The 22,804-nt window shown below is 42.6% G+C and overlaps 2 protein-coding genes across 8 annotated transcripts in view; both read left to right on the top strand.

Moving 5' to 3' along the window:
- The window catches only part of ncoa2 (nuclear receptor coactivator 2), a 53,869-nt gene extending 49,161 nt beyond the window's left edge, over positions 1-4,708 (top strand). For all 7 annotated transcript variants that reach the window (XM_072378900.1, XM_072378901.1, XM_072378904.1 and 4 more), the window contains 3 exons: positions 106-283; positions 787-991; positions 2,296-4,708. In XM_072378900.1, coding sequence (XP_072235001.1) covers positions 106-283; positions 787-991; positions 2,296-2,307 — 395 coding nt within the window. In that variant the 3' untranslated portion in view covers positions 2,308-4,708. The remainder of the gene's footprint in view (positions 1-105; positions 284-786; positions 992-2,295) is intronic.
- A 2,053-nt stretch (positions 4,709-6,761) lies between these two features.
- Positions 6,762-11,801, top strand: prdm14 (PR domain containing 14). The gene is made up of 9 exons (XM_072378262.1): positions 6,762-6,787; positions 7,563-8,206; positions 8,356-8,409; positions 8,498-8,658; positions 8,775-9,045; positions 9,129-9,331; positions 9,828-9,929; positions 11,010-11,229; positions 11,638-11,801. The coding sequence occupies exons 1-9, from the start codon at positions 6,762-6,764 to the stop codon at positions 11,799-11,801; spliced, it is 1,845 nt and encodes a 614-aa protein (XP_072234363.1).
- The last annotated feature ends 11,003 nt before the right edge of the window (positions 11,802-22,804 follow it).

Here is a 22,804-nt window from a genome sequence, read left to right as displayed (position 1 = left end):
TGTGGCATGTCAGTGTAAATCACATGGAATGCTAACATTAACAGCACCCAGTACGTTTGTTTGTAGTCGAGTCCGGCTGATTTTTTTTTAACGCGTCTGCCACAGGTATGAGCCAACAGGCAGACGGAAGTTTTGGAGGTCCTGGCACGCCACAGAGTCCGCTGCTTTCTCCCCGCATGGCCCACACGCAGTCCCCAATGATGCAGCAGGGCCAGCAAAACGCTGCTTTCCAGGGTTCCCCGGACATGAATGGCTGGCCGCAGGGCAACATGGGAGGCAACAGGTAACCATGGCAGCTGTCATATACAGGCGCATAACTTTTCAGAATCTCATCCTTGTAGCTTTATTTCTGTCCAAGTGGTTTTGATTGGTGATGTTGGATGTGTGCAGTCATCCAGAGAGTAAAGGATGCAGGACACACTGGGCAGAATTGATGGTCAAAACATTCAGCTCAAGATGTACGATTCAGCTTTTTCTTAGTTTTATTTTTCTATTGACATGCATCTACATAACGACCAGTGCACAGAAGACAAAATCCTGGCCCACATATCCACTTGCTGCATTCGAAGCCCAGTAATATTAGCTGATTTTTCTCTATTATCAAAGCAATCCGGGGCAGGCGACATCTTCAGTTATGGGCACATGCCAAAAAATGGATGCAGCAAGCTCATTTTTTTGTTGTTTTTCTTTTCTTTTCTTTTTTTTTTTTGTCCTTCACACACGTGTGGTGATTTTGGTCTTTGTGACGCTAACTGCCTCATCTCCTTTTTCCGCCCTCTCCCTCAGTATGTTCTCACAGCAGCAGGCGTCCCCGCAGTTCACCCAGCAGAGTAACAGCAACATGTACAACGGTAATGGCATGAGTCTCAACAACGTCTCCATGGCCACCAACATGGCAACCAGCAGCATGGGACAGATGCCTGGGCAGATAAGCGTCACATCCATGGCATCGGGGCCCTCACCTGGCTTGCCTTCCATGGGCCAAGAACAGGTAAATAGCAGGAGGCCAGGCTGGACACATTAGCTCTCTATAAATCCACATTTGGCTAATATTAATCATTGCTTTACCAAATTATGCTTCTACGGGTTTTGTCAGATACTTATTTTACAGCAGCTCCCTGTAGGTTAAGCTAATGAGAGCTTCCTCATTCTCCTGCATCTGTGAAAGCTGTTCAATTTGCAGCATAGCAGCGTTAACGACCCCCATTTGCATCTGAATTTTTACATACTGTTTAAACTATTTTCATTAATATCGTCTGGGTTTTCTTAATAATTCCATCTCTTTCGTAAATACCGCTTTAGGTTTGGAAAAGGCCGGCTGCGCTCACAACCACAAGCTGTTGTTTCAAACGGCGTTTAAGAACTAGACCGGTGATAATATGACATCAGTTATTGCTTTTAAAGATAAACTGTCTCCCTGCACTTTGTCTACAGAAGTTCAGAATACACTAGAGGGACGGTCGAACATCTATTAAAGAGACATTTGAAGTGATGTAATGACTTTCTTAGCTAGAAGCAACTTGGAAGTGGCTCTAGCACCTGCCCTGAATGAGCTCTGGAACCTTTTTAAACGAAAAGAGGTATAATTGTTTGGGTGTACTTACTGAACAGCCCCGCTACTGAATAATTCACTCAGTAGTTTACGTAACTCTTCTGCCAGAGTTCGGCCCCTTGACTTGACCTTAGAGGACAGTGATGTAATAAGCAGAGCCATACCACTTAGACTACGTGGGTGGCTGGTTAAGGTTCAGTCAAACCAACTGGAGCATGATTTAAAACGGGGATTTGGTCCGATGATGACCAAATCATCTTGCAAAATGATTTCATGTCAGCAGCACTAAATTCAAGGTGCTTCTTGTTCGTTTAATGTCAACCAACTTAATCCATCTTCCATTGTCTCACTGGTATTGTTAGCTTGGTGTCTGGAATGCACTGTTGTTGACCATAATGCTTTTAAGGCAGTAAAACGCCATGAATATTTAACCGCGGTGCTGCTGTTTGACTGTCTTCACTCCAGACTGTTGTGTATATCTGTCCCTTGATTTACTGCCCTTCCAGGTTTATAGAAAAATATTGGCACTTAGATTATTTCAATTATTTACTCTTAGGCCATTAGTGCATGCATTTGTGATTTACCTGCCTTGTTTCAGACTTGATGATGCGCTCCAAGATGGTTTCTAGTTGTTTATGGTGTTACGCTAAAGTGGCCGATTTACCCGAGTTCAAGTTCAACGGTGAGCTGTTGTGTTGGATTGTGCGTTTATTAAATGACTGATATGTGCCGTTTCTCTGCAGAAATACTGTTGACCATCATGAAGCCTCTTAACGTGAACCTCAGTGATCAGCTGGTGCAAGGAGCGTGTCGGGGGGCCCTTTAAGAATCAAAAATTCGAACATGTAAAACCGGCTGCCCCTTGAACCAGCCATGCCGTGCCCTGACCCCCGCCCCCCCCCCCCCTCTCTCTCCCACCCTTGCCACCTCGCCCCAGCTGGGCCGCAAACAGACACAGGTGTGTGCAGAAGGCTGGGGAAGGATCTCTGTCCGACATGCCTAACCCCCCCCCCCTCCCGGAGGAGAGCCTCGTGATGAGTCAGTCTATCTGCCTGTCCAGCTGCATTCACCGTAGTGTGACTTACTGCCGGCCTCCCGGTGGGGTACACTGACTTAAAAGGGGGCAGCAGTTGGTGTTGGATCTTTGTGCTGATGAATGTATTCCTCTCAGTGGACAGCGGCCATTTACAATCTCATCTGAAACAACAACAACAAAAAAAAGAAAGAAAGGAAAAAAAATGACGTACACTGATTCTCGCTCTCTCCTTTGATCTGTCCCACTTTTCTCACTCGACTCGACACGGTTTCGGAAAACGGATTCGAAGACTCCAAAGTTATGTTCAAGATTCCGGATGGAGCTCGGACACTTAGCCGGTTTTGCCTTTTTGCTGTTCTTTATTTTATTATTATTATTATTATTATTATATTATTATTATTGTTGTTGTTGTTTAATTTTGTTTGTTGTTGTTTTGTTTTTTTTTCCTTTTGTGAAAATCAAGACGTAGAGTGAAGATGCGGCGGGGAAAAAAAACGGATCTTGATCAACACTGCAGAAAAATGGTTTAAGTGGAATTCTATGATTAGACTAATTTAGTCAAGAGGTTTATATAGTGTATTAAATTAAGTTTTATTTTTCTGTATAGATTCGTTTTAATTATTTTAGATGACTCTTTATCTTAGTAGCAGGAAGAATATTTCTAAACGTGTGAAAGAGGCACCTTTTCTTTTTCTTTTTTTTATCATTTTAACAGTAATGGTTGTATTCTTTCTGAAGAGATTCTTGTATTAACCTGAATTATGGATTATACTTCGGTCCTGTAGTTTCAGAAGATGTCAGAATCAAATATGGTTTAAAATGAATTGCAGAGATTGTACATACCGATGAATAAAAAGCGTCTTCTTTTCCTATTTATTTTATTCCTTAGGGGTTTCGGATTTTTTAAATTTTTTCCTCCCAGCCTGTTCTCAGCTGCCTCTTGAAGCAGAGCAGTTGCTTTCCTTTTCTTTTCTTTTCTTTTCTTGTTTTTTTTTTTTTGGGTTTGTTTTCCGGGGAACGTTCTGGTACGACGCAGACAGGGTGGGGTGGGGTGGGGGTGTGCTGTGTATACAGTGTACAGATTATCGCTTGCTTCTCTGCCTTTAGCGTAGGACACTACAACAGAAAAAAGAAAAGAGGAAAAAAAAAAAGAGAGAAAACCAAACAAAAAAAAAAAGTCATCTCAATACAGCCATACGTAACTCGAAGAAAAGAAAAAAAAAAGTATAAAAAGTGTGCTTTCTATGTTGTCTGGAGTGAAAAATGCTTCATACAAGCTGCTAGGTGCAAACTGTTCTGGTGTGATGTAAACAAGCAATAACAATTACTTGAGAATCTCTTGGGTTGGGGTGGGAGGGGGTTTGTTTGTTTTTGCTTTTGTAATTTTTGTACAGTTTCCTGAATAAAAAGGACACATTTTTGCTCCGCGTTTGGATGCAGTATTAAACCGTTTTTTTTTTTTGTTTTGTTTTGTTTTGTTTATTGCAGTTTGTACCAAGAAAGTCTACATCCACACACAGCGTTCCTATTAGATTATGCAGCGATTGGCTGAGATCTGGAGAGGGAGGTAGTTTGTTACCACCCCCCGACCCCCACCCTCCCGTTGACCCTCTCTGCCTCCAGCCACTCTACTATCGCAGAGGTCAGAGTTAAGACTGCACGGTTCAACCTGCTCTGACAGACACTTAGCCATATTTTATGACCTCAGGCAGTTCGTTCAACTATCAAGTGTTCGGTAATGGCGTGCTGTTCTTGTGGCCCTGTAGAGGGTTTTGGTTTGACCGTCACAAGAATTCAAGCAAGTCATCCTCTCTCTAACCTCAAAAGTAGATTTTTTTTTGTTTTTTTGTTTTTCTTCTTCTCAAAAAAGGAAAAAAAACCAACTTTTTATACAAACTGTTTTAACCCAGGACGTACTTTCGGCAAGCCAAATACTCCTCGCATTTCAATTGGACTCTTTTTCTTTCCGTAGCGAGCGGCACCTTCTGGGACAGAAGGCCTGCGGGAAAAAACAGGAAATTTTTAATGATGTCACTTATCAGGGTCTGATGTAAATGATGCATCGTAAAGCAGGAAGAGAATCGCTCTGAATGTATTGTCATTAAAAAGGCCTAAAGGTGTGACTGACGGTGTTTTATTGTCGACCACACGGTGTCGTGCAGTCGCACCACACTCTTCTCTGTGTTTCTCGAGTTGCTCCTTGTTTCCTTTTCATTTAGTCTTTTCAATTGGAAGCTGTAGCAAGCCGACTGTGGGACGGAGGAAAGCCTGCGTGAACGCCTGAAGTCGTCCTGCAGGTGTTTATAAGAAAAAGGAAAAAAAAAAGATGATGCTGTTTTGATTGTAAAGTACAGCCGTGCAGAATCAGCCTTTTTGAGCCATTTTAAAAGAAGGATTCACAGCCCTTTGCAAATTTCCAAAGATTGTCAAGATTTTGAAACGACTTAAAGCCATGTGGTAGCAGTGCATTGTTTTTAGCATTTATAATGAGGACAAAGGAGCAAATGAATCATTTTGCCCCTAACAAAATGTTCAGGCTTTGGACCCACTAAACAAAACTTTTCCTTTTTTTTTTTCTCTTTAACTTATGGTTTTTGAAGAACTTTAAAATGCCCTTTTTGTATTGTCTGCCAGTTTCTTAGAGCTAAGATGCAACCTTGAAATGCTAAAAACCCTAGCATAATGCCTTAGACTTCGTCCGTTCTTGTTCTTGTACATTACACCGCTGTCTGTATAAATTTGTATAATGAATTGTGTACAATATTGAATGGGTGCATCATCGCTCAACTCTTCTCAGCTGCTGGAGACTTGTTTCTGTGTTTAGTTATTTCATCCCCTTCCTTACTCTCCTCTCACTGTTGTATGGAAAAGATGACACATAGGGATATTGAAGCAATATGTATTATACTATATGGACTTTCTGAAGAAAGCTCACTGTTGTGTTCCCCCCCCCACAGATGCTTATTTTTAATTTTCTCCTTCCTCTGCATCCTTCACAGGAGTCACTGTATACCCGCATCGATCTTTGTACCCCTAGTGTGTGCGTGTGTGAGGGTTTTATGCAAAATTAGATATACAAGAGAAGTTAAAACCACAGTTATGCAAGTTGTGAACTAATATGGCTTCGCTGATGCTATTTGCCTTGTAAATAAAGAATTCTGTTATTGCATTATTTAATCGAGTGCCTCTTCTTTCATGTCCGAAGGGAAGACCGAAGGAATCTTTGACTGTGTTTGGCAATGTGTAAAATGCACAAGGAATCTTATTTTTAGACCACCTAAAAGTGTTGCCTGCATAAGTAGTGCATCAGACTTTTGTTGGGGGTTTTTCATCATTATTTTTGTAAGAATTTAGACTACCTGATTATGCTGTTATAAGAAAAAAAAGAAGTCCAAGGAAAACTAATTCAAAAGTAAAAATGTGTGCATTCTTAGAGGATGATAATGCATTAGAAATTGTATGAAAATCTCTGGATGTCTTCAGAAATATTTGATCTAATTCTTTCTGTTGATGTTGACTTTCTCTCTGCAGTGCACTACAATGTAATACAGATGCCCTAAAGATGAGTCTTTCTTCTTTTTAGATAAGGCCAAAAAACTTGAGTTCCCATGAAGTTGAGAGCATTTGCAAACAGATGTGGATGACCCCCAAAGGAGAGCAAAGAAACACGCCACCTCAGCATTTTTTTGCAGTCTTGAATAACACTCAAAATGTGTTAGATTATCCTCCAAAGTGGTTCACATTAAATAAAATCAAGCCAGGTTTTTTTAAAGCATTAAAACGCGAATCTGTAAGACCAGGGTTGTACATTTCTACTCCAAAGGGGCCCCTCAGATAAAACCAAAAATCTCGTGCGTCTGTTCGTGTGGAAATGTTTGGGGGCCTCGCCGTGGCACGGAGAGCAGGCCGCTGTGGATAAGTGAGCAGGGTGGGCTGTCCCTGCAGAAGACGGATTCCTATAGGGGGCATTGAGGTGCATGAGGCTGTGCGGATTCCCGGCCAATGGGAGGAAGGAAGGAGCTCAGAAGCATCTTCAGCAGACCTGCTCGCGTACACACTATAGGTGCCCTCAGATGACCACACAGACAGACAAGATTACTGCTCCGAGCGACCTCACTGTATACCATGTTTGATCCGATGATAGGAGGTCACAAAAACTTAGATTTTGCAGGCATGACGGAGAACCCCCACCATCATCTGTGAAACCGCTCTGATTATTACAGGAGGTGAGTATGATTTCTAACTGATGACAAATTATTGCAACAAGACACTTCTGCACCTTTACATTGAACTAGCGTCTGTTATTCTCGCTGGTTTATTTTGGTTAAACTGCTTATTTTGGACGACGGGCCTATTTGTTGCCTATATTCATTTGCAAAATGCATTTAAGGAAAACAGGACAATTGGCTGTTTCTGAAAATCAGAATTACGCATTGAGCGTGACGCACTCTATCTTCACACCATTTCTATTGCGTCCCCTTTGTTTTCTTTAAATTGGAATGGTAAAAGTCCATAAAATGCTTCATTAATGTTGACCTTTGCTCCGGCAGAGTGTTCTGTAATTGGTGTCACGACCCTGGTTTGTCTCTCTATTTACTGGCTGATTGGTAAAGGCTTCCTTAAAAAACGCAAACGCGTTTCAGCCGCTTGATGTGTGACCTCTCGGCTGGAAATATTGCAAAATCGGCTGTCCGGTGTCACTGCGTCCGTCCTTCATTTACCCCCCTAACAGCTACTTACAATATACGCCGAATGTGGTCCTGCATTACTTAATTTATTTTACATGTGAGGTTTTCATCTTGTTGCAAGTTTTTTGTTGAATGGGGGGGGGGTCTCCTCAGGTGTGGTCAGTATCTTTTCCTTAGCTTTTTTAGATTTCTTGCATTAAACTTTTATAACTCACCCCTCTCCCTCCCCCATCCCTCCTTCTCTTCCTCTCGTGCACTTAAGGATACATCCCCATTTGAACCTTAGCTTCACGCTCCGTGCTGTCGTGTCGGTGTCCAGCATCCCTGTTATGCTGAAGGAGAAGAGTTGCCAACCCGACATGCTGAAGGGCAGTCCTGTCCGGGGCTTCTTCCCTGCTCCACTCCCGGTCTCCCACCCTTACATGGACTTCTTCCCGGGGACGCACAGTCTCCTCCACCCTCTCAAGTCCCTCGGCCGGCTGGTGTCGGACACTCGGGCTTCCCTGCCTGTCAGCCTGCACGGCGGGACCCCTCAGTTCCTCGGCCATAATGGCCAAAGCGCCTCGGTCCTACACGAACACGTGTTGAGCGCCTGCGGCATCACCTACCTGAGCCAGATGTTGCCCGGACGCACTCTTTACCCCAAACCGGAGGAGCTGGCTGCCGTGGTGACGGAGCACGCAGCCGGTCCGCTGTCAGACTTCAGCAGTCCCTCCAGTGAGAGGTCTTCATCTGCCTCCTCCTCCGCCAACACACCGCCCAAGGAAACTCTGTTTCGACTCCGTGGCGCAGTTGTGCCGCCAGAGAAACATGAAACGTCATATAACTTCAGCGAGGACGACTTGTTTGTGGTGCTTTATGGATACTCTGGCAGCCAGGATCGCAGCGTGGGTCACGCCATATCAGGTGTGGCCCTACCGGAAAACTCGGGTGAGCCTTGATATGATGGGCTGTGGAAAAAATGAGTGGAACATAACACATCAATTTCATTGAATAACTGTGTTAACCAAGAATAACCAATAAAGCCTTCCGTACAGAACTACAATGAATAAACGTGTGATTTGTACTTTCCTGTTCAGCTTCTGACTCCCACATCCCCCCACTGGACAAGGAAACTCTCGATCTTCCAGAGGGTAAGCCAATGCAACTTTTTATTTTATTTTATCACCCACTGGTCACTGTTTTCATGCCTGAGGGCTGAAGTTTGTCTCTGTGTTGCAGGTTTAATCGTCCTCCAGGCAGCTTGGGGGAACGCTTCACACTGTGGAGTTTTCACAGATAAAAGCAGCATCCCTAAAGGCACGCAGTTCGGACCTTTCCAAGGAAAACTGGTCAACACCAGCGAGATTAAAACATACGATGACAACACCTTAATGTGGGAGGTAATGTGATGGATTTGCTACCGCAGGCCCAGTCTTCACTAATCCTGTTTTTTTTTTTGTTTGTTTTTTAGCTTCATTGTCGTTATTGAAACACCTTCCGTGTTCTTCTTTTGTAGGTGTTTGAGAACGGCCGGTTGAGTCATTTCGTGGATGGCAGAGGCGCGGCAGGAAACTGGATGTCTTTGGTAAAGTGCGCTCGTTTCCCCGAGGAGCAAAACCTGATAGCAGTGCAGGTCCAGGGTCAGATATTCTACGAGGCCTGCAAGGAGATCAGTCCGGGCCAGGAGCTTCTGGTGTGGTATGGAGACTGCTACACGCAGTTCCTCGGGATCCCGCTCACACTAAAGGGCCCTCGGGAGGACAGCAACACGATTCCTCCCGCCGAAGGTCAGAATCTAACCTTCTCTCGGGCTCTCTCCTGTCGTTTGGATTATTTGTACCACAAGCTCGTGTGTCCCTGTTTTGTCCAGATGCCGGCGAGGGCTTCAAGTGTGACAGGTGCGGGAAGGTGTTTGCATACAAGTACTACAGAGACAAGCATCTGAAGTATACACGCTGCGTGGACCAGGGGGACAGAAAGTTTCCCTGCCACCTGTGCAACAGATCCTTCGAGAAGAGGGACAGATTGCGGATCCACATCCTCCACGTGCACGAGAAGCACAGACCTCACAAGGTACGGTCGCAGCGCACAGTATACGTTGGGCTGAGTTATAGATCCATACAGTTCCACATTACATCATTATGTGGTTACATCACCGAGGTCGATGTATAAGTTTGTGTGGTGCTGAAAGAACAGCTCCCCTCCCCCTCAGTCACTTAGAACCGGATGCTTGCGATTTTTATTGGTCTCAAAAAGTCCGATCACTTTAGAGCTGTTATGTTCATAATATGGCAACGTCTCGGTCTTAACTGATGACTAATGTGATGATTTGTCGCTGCTTGAATAAAACTGCGCTAAAAAGTTGGCGTTAACTAAATTAAATATAGCATCGAAGCTAAAGAAATGTAGTGTCCGCCATACCTGTTAAAATACTGTATGTACAATATATATAAATATATATCACACTATTATTCACTACCTTTCAAAAGAAGAAAGGGTATCTAACAACTTTCACGAAATTATGTCATGCTAAATTCATATAATTGTCTTGCACATTTCTGTTCTGCAGTGCTCGGTGTGTGGAAAGAGCTTCTCTCAGTCGTCCAGTCTCAACAAACACATGCGCGTGCACTCTGGAGAACGGCCCTATAAGTGTGTCTACTGCAACAAGGTGAGAGGCCTTTTTTTTTTTTGCTTCAATCGCCGTGTTGCCATAATAGCCTTGAGGTGTTCGCAGCTTTATTCACAAGGTCTGTAACCCTCACACCGCAAAAGTAGACCAGCTAGTGGACATGAATATTTCAGCCTGGCCACATAAAAATGTTGTTATCGTAGTTGTTGTTGTTTGAGTTTGCATTTTTTATTTGACACCGTGCAGCCAACAGCAGGCCCCAGGAAAGGCCCCCCGTTCGGAATTTCCACGCTAAACCGAAACTTTTAGTCTGTTGTTCAACGTCGAGGAAGGAGCTCAAATGTATAGAAACGAGGAAATGCCACTATATGGCAAAATGACCGGCTTAAATTGGAGTTTGAGTTTGTGGGCAATATATTTCCATTTATTCATAAGTTTATTGCATTTTTTTCCCGGCAATAATTCGGGCAATTTCATCTGCTCCTCCGCACATCTCTTAGGCCCACCAGCAGCATTTTAGCTCCCTTTCGGGCTTCCTTGTTTCACGGTGGATTTGGCACGAGGCCCTCATTATTGTTTCCCGCGGCAGGCACACGCAGCGGAGCGGTTTACATGCTAATTACCGCCAGATGTGCACTCCTTCTTTTGTCTTCAAGATTATGTTTTTGATTTATGGCTCCGGAATGAACAGTCTTTTTGTTCGTTTTTTCCCCTAAATATCCTCCCATTGTTACGGGCTCTCGAGGACCGCTTTTGTTGACAAACGAATCCGCCTTTTCTTTCTTTTCTGGATTATTCTTAACTCGCAAGAGCACCTGTTAAGGTCTAGACCTGCTGTTTTTATCCGGTATTTCTTTTAAGGAGCGGGCGAAATGTAACAAAAATGCCAACAAGAAAGACAAAATGAAGTCAGAAGGAACTATCAGCATACCCTTTAAAATTCGACTGAATTAATTTTAAAATGTTTTTATGATACTGTCTTATTTAGGGATGCAAATTAAACGAAAATGCTGGGGAAACTGACATTCTATAGTTGGCTGTAGTTTCCACACACTTTTGAAATTGTGACTTTAACAAAAAAAAATCATAATAATAAATGTCGACCTTACTCTCTTTCAGGCTTTCACTGCCTCCAGTATCCTGCGCACACACATCCGCCAGCACTCCGGAGAGAGGCCCTTTAAGTGCAAACACTGCGGGAAGGCCTTCGCCTCTCACGCCGCCCATGACAGCCACGTCCGCCGAACCCACGCCAGAGACAAGGCGCACACTTGCGAGCTGTGTGGGGCGTCTTTTCAAGACGAGCAGGAGCTACAATACCACATGACAATCCACAAAAGTAAGGACTTCTTCTTCTTCTTTTCTTTTAATTTTTGTTGACAGAATAGTAGAAATGTCATGTCCGACAGCATTGGAGTCTGTTTTTACAGCTCAGTTGTGATTCAATCTGTATGTCGCCAACTAAAAATTATTTTTTTAAATGTTTTGCAAGTTGGCCTAAAAAGAAGTAAAATAAAAATAACGAATAATAAGAGGAATATAAGTTAAATGGCTGGTAAAATAGCTGCGAGATAAAACTGTCCCACCGTAAAGGAGGAAACGTGCTGTTTAAGGGCTAAATATTTCAGCTTTTGACGGTTGCTGGACGCTGGTTTGTGCGCGTTCAAATTACAGATGTGGGAAAACAAGAAGAAAAAACATCGCCTTGAAAACTGGTAACGTAATGCAATATGTTCTCCCCCCACAGAGAGACAGATCTTTGACACCGCCGCTCTTCCGTCCTCTCTCGGGGTGCAGGAGGACTCAGTGTTCCCAGAGAAAGAGCATCCAAAAGTGCACAAGAACAGTGGACAGAACTTCCCTTACAGCGGGTTGACGGTTCTAAACTCTGAGTATCGGCCCTGGAACTAGACTGTTGCAGTAAACGACCCACGGTCCTGTGACATGTTTCTTGATCATTGAAAACGGGTGAAATTGGACGGGGATCTCTACAAGAACTCTTTTGTCGATCATTGCTGCTTTTGAAGAAGGACATTTGTTGTATCTGTCTATTTAAAAAAAAGAAAGAAAAAAAAAGAAAAACATAATTTAAGTTGTTTAGCAAATGTCTATTTATAAAACTATGTTGTGTGTTGTTCTGTGGCTTGAAGCTTTCTCTCTGCAATAGCGTCGTTTGGCCCAATCTTTTTAAAATATTATTATTATTATGTTTTTTTAAACATATCCATTTTTTTATCATCGCAGACATGGGTGCTATTTGTCTGTGAAATAAATGTGATTCCCTCTCTTGATTTCTAAGGTGTGATCATAATGTTTTTGGGTTTTTTTTACTGTAATGTTAGGCTGCCCACAGCAAGCCACGTGTAATTTATTGACTTCAAGCGGCGGCTTTTCTCATCATCGACGAATAATAAATAAGCGCATGGAAAGAAAAAAAAAGACCGTTGCCTTTGGTTTTTGTCCAAAATGAGCAAGGCTGTTTGTAGATGCAGTCCAGCTAAAAAAAAAAAAAAAAAGGAGGGGAGGAGGGGGGGGGGGGTAGCATGAAGCAGATAACTACTTTAAACGACGCCCCAAATCCAGTTCCACCTATTATTTGCACCAGTATATGTGCCTTTTATCTACGTCTCAGCCTTGTGATGAATTGGAGGCTGCATGCTCACAGTAAAAATGAACTAACCCCACTGGACAAAATGAATGACAATTGAGTGAAGCTGTAAAGCAGCCTATTGCTTCACAGACAAAGGGGCTCTGTGTGACTGACATCTGCCCTCACACTGTCACCAACTGCACCACATGTGTTCCCCTAAGATAGATGGATAGATAGATGAGACTTTCTTCTCTTTTCTTTCTACTTTCTGCAAATCTTCCTGATCCCTCTGCAAGGAGAGGAGCAGCATGCGCAGAACCACTCTGTTCAGCCTCTCTGTTGATCTTCTGGAACGGATGGACGGCAGCCTTTAGGGTCAGGGTTCACCACATCACTGAATGTTTAACAGCCCTCCTCTCCGTCCAAATAGCCAAAATATGGATGCTTGAACAAGTGTAGATCAACCTCCACTGGAACTGCCCCTCCCATACAGCACCCAAGCCACCATGAAGAGGCCTGCCATGAGAGGAGAAGCACTCCCCTTTGGGGTCCTCCAGGAGCAGAGGGGCGGAGGGGAAGGAACAGTGAGACAAAAACAGAGACAGAAGGAGAAAGAGGGAAATGAGCTGCCAGAGCTGAAATACTGAGATTGTTAGTGATCCGTGCTAAAAGACTGGTTTTACTAGCGCCTCTTCTGATTGGTTGATTTAGGACTTGATGCCCCAGCAAGGAAAAATTTTTTATCTGGGTCATTTATACGGATTGATTTCACACTTAAACTCCTGGCAAGTTAACAGGGCCTCCAAAGAGCTATCCATCAGATCCATTTCTATATTAATGTGATATTAATGATAGAAGCAGGGGAGCTTTATGGCTTTGCAGAAGTTAATTCCCTCTGAGATTAAAGTAAGGGACTATAACTCTTTACCAAACAACGGTGGTACTTTGATACTTGAAACCACTCAAATACTCTCCACAAATGTGGTCACAACTAAATGCACTGTTGTGATTAATTAATAATGCTTATTGATATAAAGAGGAGAGAACTGGTGGTCAAATATTCTTACAGCTGGAACCTTCTCTCTTCTCTTCTCTTCTCTTCTCTTCTCTTCTCTTCTCTTCTCTTCTCTTCTCTTCTCTTCTCTTCTCTTCTCTTCTCATTTATTCTCTTCTCTTCTCATTTCTTTTCTTTTCTTCTCTTCTCATTTCTTTTCTTCTCTTCTCATTTCTTTTCTTTTCTTCTCTTCTCTTCTCTACTCTTCTCATTTATTTTTTCTTCTCCTCTCTTCTCTTCTCTTCTCATTTCTTTTCTTTTCTTTTCTTCTCTTCTCATTTCTTTTCTTTTCTTCTCTTCTCATTTCTTTTCTTTTTTCTCTTCTCATTTCTTTTCTTCTCTTCTCATTTCTTTTCTTTTCTTTTCTTTTCTTCTCTTCTCTTCTCTTCTCATTTCTTCTCTTCTCTTCTCTTCTCTTCTCTTCTCTTCTCTTCTCTTCTCTTCTCTTCTCTTCTCTTCTCTTCTCTTCTCTTCTCTTCTCTCAGTCTAAGCTGAGTAGTCAACAGCTCTGATGTATTAGCTTCTATTGATTGCCTAATAGCTGTCACTGTGTGTGTGTGTGTGTGTGTGTGTGGATAGTGCTCTTTTTGTGGGGACCTAAAGTTGTTTCCATGGGCACGTTTTGGGGACTTGTTTCCTCAGGAGGACGTCATGTCTTCACAAAGTAAATCATTGAATGTACAGATGAAGAAATGTATTCAGGGACCTTATAAACAAGTTTAAGGCAGATTTAGGGTTGAGCAAGAAGTAGTGACGGGTTATCGAGAGAATCCCTTTCCTTAAGCTAAATGTAAGTCAATTGGATGTCCTCTGAAGTCATGTAAACATGTCTTTGTGTGTGTGTGTGTGCTCCAGACAGCCCTCAGACTTTCAGCTGAGTGGACTAATAAACTACAACCACACCAGCTATCTGTCCATCTGTACTTCAGTCTGGATCAAAACCACATGGAAACTCAGGATAGAGTAAGAACATCAAATTTTTTTTTTTAGCGATCAGTGCTGAAAATGAACAAATTTGCTCAAAAAGAACAATTCTTTAAGTACTTTAAGTTGAGTATTTTCAGTTTTTGCTACTTTATTCTTCTGCCCCAGTACATTTCAATGGAATATACCATACTCTTTAATACACTTACACCACATGTAGCTGACAGTTTGAGTTATTACCTATTTTTGAAATGATTACATTAAAACTAACCCCAAAACCAAACCTTTTTAGCTTCCGAGCCACCAGAGTCAAATTTTCTACGTTAATGAGATGTCAACACCTGTAACAAAAAGTGATCTTCCATCTGGATGTTTGGCATGGATTGCTTTTTAACAAATGTTAAAATGATTGAATGTGTCATTTTAAAGAAATATATCGAAGATGAAATGAAAAGTCCAAAAACCGAAACAGATGCTTCAGTACCGATAATCTCATGATGCAGAATACAGTATGTCTGTCAGAGGAACAAAATATTTGCCATGCCGTGAAAGGGATGTTTGCCATGGTCCACCCTAGTTCTCAGATTTTTTTGGCTTTTCTAAATCTTTTCATCTGGTTTAGTTTGATTGCAGTTTTAATCAAAGCTTTAATTGTGAAATGAAGGTCCTCACCAGGATCACAATAGTATGTTGTCTGTGTGACGTCTACCTTTAAAGAAACGTGTTAGTTAAGTCTTCTGAGTTTGAATGGATCCACTGAACTGTGCCCCAACCACTGCCCACCCCACGCTCTCAAGTCAAGCGATGGGCCTGATCAGCTTGCGCCCTGCCATTCACCCCTCAGGTTGGAAGTGTTGTTCGCGGCCGGTGATTTCCACAGGGACGGGCGGACAGTACAGCAGGAGACACGCAGAGAGGCTCAGCAGCTTGTGTGCTGCTGGCTGAATGAAAAGCAGATCAAACACTGTCGGCAAAGCCTCTCCATATTGGTCCTGAGTGTGTGTATCTTCTAGGTGGGATTGACGCGTGAGGTGGGCAGATGGTCTTATCCTTCTTTGTGGGGGCTGGTGTGAGGTTGCATGGTTGTCCCACGGGGCAACATATTTGTGGACACACATGCATACACACGCACACCCACCCACACACACACACACACACACCTTATACCCCTAAACAACCCCCAACAACCCCCAAAGTAGCTCATAGTAAAATCTACTGTATACCTGTGTGTCTCTTTCTATCTTCTCTGCTGCTCCTGTTTGAACTATTTCATCCCTGATTAACTGCAGGGCTTCTCTCTTGGGTTGATTCATATGCAACTGTGTGTGAGAAGTAAGACTGCTTGTAGGTTGACATCTGGCATTGTCATTCGGGATGTTAGAGAGTGTTATAGGCTTCTTCTCCACATGCGTGGCGCTTTACAATGGTTCTCTGTGTGCTAGTTGTGTGTCTTTATGCGCAAAGCTTTTGTATGGACTCATCTGTTATTCCTGTGGGTGATGAAGTTAGCAGTAGGGCAGTGAGGAGAGGAGCAACTGTTACAGCACTACTCCGTCCCCTGTGAATCACACATTTCTGTCACAGCATCCCCTTTCTTATTCCTTCTTTGAAGAGTGTGTGTTTGCATGTGTACTTATATTTTTTGGACTTTTCCATCAAACCAGCAAGCACATATATTGTTATAAAAATGTCTCTGTTAGGAGCTGATCGTGTACTTCCCGTGTGGCAGTTTGCTGGCCACCCCTGCTTTGCTCTAGTCTATTCTCAGGCAAATGTTTCCCTCTGTAGGGTGGAAGTGTTGAAAAGCCCTGTGATGTCTTAAACTAATACTTTTGCACAGTGAAACCACATGCCGCCCCCTACCATTGACAAAAGGGAAGAGATATACTGATGCATGCCTGCATAAATCCAGCAGCGTTGAAGAACCTCTGGGAAATCTTAAAATCCATATAAAACTTATACTTTCCACAGGTAGTCTAAAGTGCAAGTGGCATTTAAAAAAAAGAAAGAAGATCAGATTGGAACAGAGGGGATTGAAATGGCAAAATGTCTAAGAATGAGCACAGTCTTACAGCAAAAGAGGGACTGTTGCTCCTGGGGAAGGATTTACAACATATGGACACTGTACTCCTGCCACATGCGCATCCATGCGCAGACAAAGTGACCTTCCTGCCTCTAAGGATGTTTGCTGTTAGCCCTGATAATCCTAACTAAGCTGTTCATTTAGATGAACACTTAGATGGCGGACCCTGAGATCTGTTTGCTTTCTCTGTTACTGCCCAGCTGGAGGAGAAAGATTGTGAGTGATGACATTTTCTTGAAAGGTAACCTGACACGTTATGTACTGTATGTCCTCTTCCAGAAGAATGTATGGCAAGCAGCCTCACGGGACAGACCATGACTGATTCCCCATGAGAGCACAGGAATGAGAAGCATGTTGTACTATAACACTACAAACCTGTGAATGGTTATATTCACGTGTATGCAAGTCAGCCATCATCAAGTCATCAGTATCTGTCAAACTAACAGCACAAAGACATGGGAGGACAACTGGCTCATCAGCTAGTTAGTTCCCTCCTCCTCTGATCACCCCCTCTGCCCCACCTCACCCTCTCTAATCACTGTAATACTCCCATTCCATTTGCTTACACTCCTATTTGAGGAGCCTGTGGCATAGCTAAAAGGCAGCAAAGGATTAAGTCCAGGTGGTGCTTTAAAATTTGAATTTCAAAGTCTGGATTTTTTAAATCTTTTTTACAGTTCCCAACCACAGCTTCCAGTCTGTTTCTTTACAAAATTGCATTTGTTGCTTCCTAAGAAATCTTCATTGTCAGTTTTAAACATCTCCTGCTACCATCAGCTGATTTCTGTGAAATGCAAACCTCTACTTGGAGCTTCGTTTTGCTGTCTTTAATGCTCTAACAAACATATCAAAATACAATACAATTGTTAGCTGCCACAAACTACTCATACAGGAGCTGAGAGACATTAGCTGATGAAATGTTTGTTAAGGTAAATGTCCTGATCTTCTGTCTTTGCCTTCAAAATGAGCTCATGTAGTTCACGTTCCTATCACAGCTTCACTTGTATTGTTCATTAGACAATTGACCGTGACCTCAGGCAGGTCCCAAAGGCCTGTGAGGTCAAAGGGGAGAAGAAGTTGAAAGGCCCCAGGGTGTAGATATTTTAGTAGCCATACCTCAACATTGTAACAACTGTTTAAGCACTTGATGCTCTGCGATGGTGGCAAACATTAGTGAAGCTAAAAGCACCAATAGGCAGTCCAACAGAAAGTGTGTTGACAGTTATGGAGACAAAAACTATAAAGGATAAGCTGGGCACTGAGTGCTCTACCGCAGCTAAGAGTATGTGAGCTTACGTTAGGTGCTGTGTGTGCATGTTTTCCTTTGCGTTGCATGTCCATGTGTATGATTGTACACTGCCACAGGGAAAATGGAGCGTTTTGGCTCTGGAACCACAGCCATTTACCCCACCCCCAACAGTTAGTCATGATGGCTTTTTGACAGTAGAGCTGGAAGACAAATGCCCCTGTCTCGCTGAAACATTTATGAAGTCGTATGATCCTCTTCTCTACCTAATGTACCCTAACAGGCCTTTATGGCTCTCTAGCCTAGCGTCACCTTAGTGCTGTTTCCCGGCATCTAAGTTCTTAACACCCCGCCACCACCGGTCTTTTACATCCTTTCAGCAGTTTGATGGAGAATAAGTTCTCCTGAGTGGACGATATAGCTGTAGACTGATTACCATTGTTTGAAGGTTTGTGCTTTCTGCTAATCCCCGTCTTTAGGCAAAGTTCAGGCAGACTTGGATCCTCGCAGGTTCATTTTGTTTGCCTTCTTGTTCCTCCTTTCCTTCACGTGTGGTCATTGACAGTCTTTGTAATCTGATTCTCGAGGGCTTCATTGATCTGTTAAGATTGTCACTTTTAAGAAAGCTCCATTAGGGTTTAAGGTTTGACAGTTGATATCAACATCCTTTAGTGTTGTGACGGGTCCAAATGCATCAGGTGACCCTCGAGGGAGGGAGGAAAATGTTGCCGGGTAGCAAGAAAGGACAGAAAACTTTAGGTTAGTGTGTGGAGAAAATGTGACCAGCAGCCTAATTTAATGTCTTAACATGAATTATGTATAATTATATAAATAAGGATAAAAAAAATTAAATTAAAAAAAAAAAAGATAAAGAAGATTTATCTTTATCAGTTGTTGCTGAGCAAAATTACCTCAGCTTGTCATTGGACTATGTCCTCTGTGGGTGTCCATCCAATGTGTGGTTCCACAGGGAGATCTGTCCTGAGCTTTGTGTTTTACTACTCTCCTGGCCTCCCCACTGTGTTTACCTCTCCGTGGTAAAAAATGCCATATGCTAAATGGGCTTGTGTTACGGCTCTGGTTTCCAGGCAGACCATAGGCCCCACACACACTCTGACACCAGTCGGAACGGATATCCAAGCTATATCTAAGCCTATAAAGTGGAGCTCCATTGATTTGTTTATGCTTTTTCAACAATCTCCAACACTAGAGATTCATCTTGGCCACAGACAATCTTCTGATGGTCATTGATTCATCTGGTAACACCAGAGCAATTAATTAGTGGTAACAAATAGTCCTTGTTGAAGCATTATACATTAAATCACAACATTTGGCATTTTAGCAATGCAAACACATAATTATTGCTCAGTAAAATAGACCAGTTTGCTTTATTCAAACCAAATGTTCAGTAATGCACAAACTATACGTCTCAGACTATTGGCGATGCTTTTTATTGACTAAGATAATATGGCTGCGGATACGGTAAGAGTCAGTCTATATCTCTGATAATGTGCTCTCATCAGAGGAAAACTGCAGAGCGCTGCAAGAATTTTACTTTCTGACTTATTTTCTGATGGAAATACAAATCCCTTTAAGCATTAGGATTACAGGTGAAAAAATGTCCTCCCTACTGCAGTCTTTCACAATGAACACATTAGACTGAACATCAATTATTCAGATAAACAAATCTTTTCTTAAACAATTCTCAATCATTTAAAGTGTTTACTGTTTCTCAACAGCTGTGTGTACATCTTTCAGTTTTAGAGTGAATTCTTAATCAAAATGACCAACATGCCATTTTATTTTCTGCCATTATCAGCAGAACATTCAGCTTCCTTTTTAAAAAACCCTGCGTCTGTAATTTTTGCATTTTGCCACACCATGCTGACCGTGTTTTCTGCCACTCTTCCAATATGTTCGTACTCTTTGAAGTTAGTCAGAGTCTCCTTTGCAATGGCAGATTTCAGCTTTCCGAGGGTTTTCCATGAAATTCAGGTTACGACTCACTGCCGGCTAGTTTAGAAAAGTCCATCTGGTCTTTTTCAACAATTTTTTCAACAGTGTCCTTCAGGCTACTCTCCTGCTGAGAGACACAGAACCTTCACCTAAAATTGGGTTGCCTGACAACTCATTTGTAAGACCTCCACTATGCTTTATTGTTGATGAGTATTGTTTTCCTTGTAAGCCATTACCAGAGAGTGCTTCTTTAGTGTTCTCTGTCCATAGAACATTATTCCAGACAGATGTGAAACTTTTTGAAGGCAGTATTTCTGCTTTTTTATCTCATTTTGTCAGTAGTGGTGTCCTTACTGGCCTTCATCCATGCAACCCCTTGGTTCAGTGATATGAGCTGCAGCAGCCTCTCTTGGTTGCTCCAGGGCAGACAGAAACTCTTCAGAAGAGTTGTTTGTTGTGGGGGTTTGTCTGTTTGTCCCCCAGACTCTCTACCAGATTGTCATTGATCTTAGTTTGAAACACAGATTTGAGGATCTTTGGCTTTAGCTTTTGAGCCTTTGGACTTGATGTTATTTGGAAACAAAATGTTTTTATGTTTCTAAGACTGTGCTCATATTTTCACCATAGTGAAAAGAAATAGAAACAATCTATTTAGTCATACACGGTTCATTACAATTTATTGATTCATTCAGATTCACGAAATCTGAAATTCAATTGTACGTGTGGGATTCACACCAAAATGTCTCCTGCATATTTTCCATATTTGTGTCTCAAAAGAAGTCATGGGTCCTTTGAAACAGCCAATCCTTAAAAAAAAAAGTAGATCAGCCTGACATTAGCAACCCTCATTTCTCCATTTTAAACCCACCTCCCCAGCTTCTCTCAGGCTTCTATGTACCTCTCCTGCAACATCACTCTGCAAGCTCCAGCAGCAGCAGATCAATGTTTGTGAAATGGAGCCGGCCTGCAGTCACATTAATGGTACTCACATCATCTTAAGGGGCTCTTCCCAGAAGACAGTCCTGCTCACACTCTCGCACATACTCCAAACACAGCAACCAGCAGAGGGGAGACAGAGGTCAATACAGGCCATACTGCACCAAGTTATGTTCACCTCAGCCGGGCCTGCTAACAGCTAAAGGCTTACATTACAAAGTCCTGTTCATTAAGGACCCTGACAAAACCAAAGATAGTTCTCAGGCTTGACAGCAGGGGATGTCATATGATCTGTATCTTCTCTTCAGTAGGAAGCTTCCCTTTTCTTGACATCAAAAATGAATCAAACACCCCTCAGTTCTCTTGTCAGTGTGCATGTGGGCTTTTTTTCTGTATCACTGACCGCATTACATCAATAATGGCACTTTTTGCCATTAAATACTGACTATTCAGCACCAAACATGATCAATATTGGAACTTGATAAGAGGAAATGATTTCTGTTCTGCGGTTTCTGGGTACAGACACACATGTGGCAATGTCCTCAGTCATGATGACCCATTCCAAGGATTAACAGTTAGATATTAGCGTCCAACAATTGCTCATCACCACTGTGAAGGCTTCATACATGCTGAATGCTTCCATTGGAGGTCAGATTAGCAGCTATGATGTGTCATTCGTGTGGTGGAGCTGAAAGGCCTTCTCGGGGGAATAGGGTTTAGATGTGGCCCTTCTTCATCCACCGCCTCATAGATGCTACGAACAGGCCTCTGGAGTGTTAATGAGTTGGTGGAGGTGGTCTGTGCAGGTTTAAACTTTGTTGAATGTATGGTTTGAATTTGAAAGAAGCGGTTGTAGTTTTTATTACGTTGTGATAAATTACGTCTTTTGCTTCTTGACAACATAAACCATCTTTAAAGTAATATTTCTACAGTTGCTTAACATTTGCATTTCTGGCTTTTATCAGGAAACAATTATCTCCTGTTTACAGAAATTATTTATTTATTGCCTTTGTACATTTGGCAGGAAGGACCTCAGAAGGTTTAACACTTTATGTATACATTTTTTAAAAGATTTTGCCTTAATTTAAGCATTTAAAGATAACAGGTAAGGTATGTGTGACATAGAGCTCTAAGGCCTCTGCAACTGAGAGCTGTTAAGCAAATCAATCCACCTGTATTTCTCTGACACAAACCATCAGTATTAGTTACACACGCTAATCATATGTGTTGATTTCATCCCAGTTGGCAGCACGGAGGGCAGCAGAGCAGCGGTTTCCCCTGCGTCCTTGCAGCGTTCAGGCCCAGTGCCTTATTGATCAGAATGAGTAAGTTAATAAGCTTTAGACTCATTCATCAGGAGGGTAGAGACTGGAACTGCACATGGCAGGCTTAATCAAGTCATCGGTGCCCATCAAGCATGAACACAGTAATTAAAGGAAGAGCGAACACAAAGATGGGGTCTGACGAGGAGGAGGGATCTTTGGGTTTGCCTCAGAAAGAGATAGAGAACCTCAGTGCTCCATTTATAAAGCTCAGATATATGAAGACAGCTACTGAGGGATGTCACAGTTAAAGTCATGCCTCCCTGTCTTTAGCCGTGTTTGGCTCTCACGTTAATCTAGCCTTTGTTAATCAACAGCTGAAATACAATCAGCCACGCGATCCGAACAGTAACCCGAGGACAGAAGATTCATTCCGGCTTGAGCAGGTCCTCATATGTGTACAAACACATGCTCACACACATAAACAGGACAAAGAACAACTCACCCCCTCCTTCCTCTACTGACACGCGCAGCTGAGGAAATCACCAGTAATCACCATAATCATTATCATCCTCAATATTTCCCTGCTGCAACTGAAGTGCCTCGTGAGACCAAAGTGATGATCTCATTCGGTTTTTCTAGGTGGTTTGCTGAGGCCGACCAGATTTACAACAGCAGAAGTGAGTGATGACGCTCCTCTGCGAACAAAAGCCATCAGCTCGGTCTGCAGCAGAGGAGAAGAAAGGCTGGAAAAATCCTCATGGAATTTGTGCTCCGATTTGAAAAGATGTTGAAGACTTATGTTGTCACATTATGTAACTCTGTGTGAGTGACTTTCTAGTTAAAGTTTGACATATCAGGAT

The sequence above is a fragment of the Leuresthes tenuis genome, unplaced genomic scaffold (assembly GCF_036924035.1).
Source record: "Leuresthes tenuis unplaced genomic scaffold, fLeuTen1.0.hap1 SCAF_24, whole genome shotgun sequence".
NCBI classification, from domain to species: domain Eukaryota; kingdom Metazoa; phylum Chordata; class Actinopteri; order Atheriniformes; family Atherinopsidae; genus Leuresthes; species Leuresthes tenuis.
This window is presented reverse-complemented; position numbering and strand designations above follow the sequence as displayed.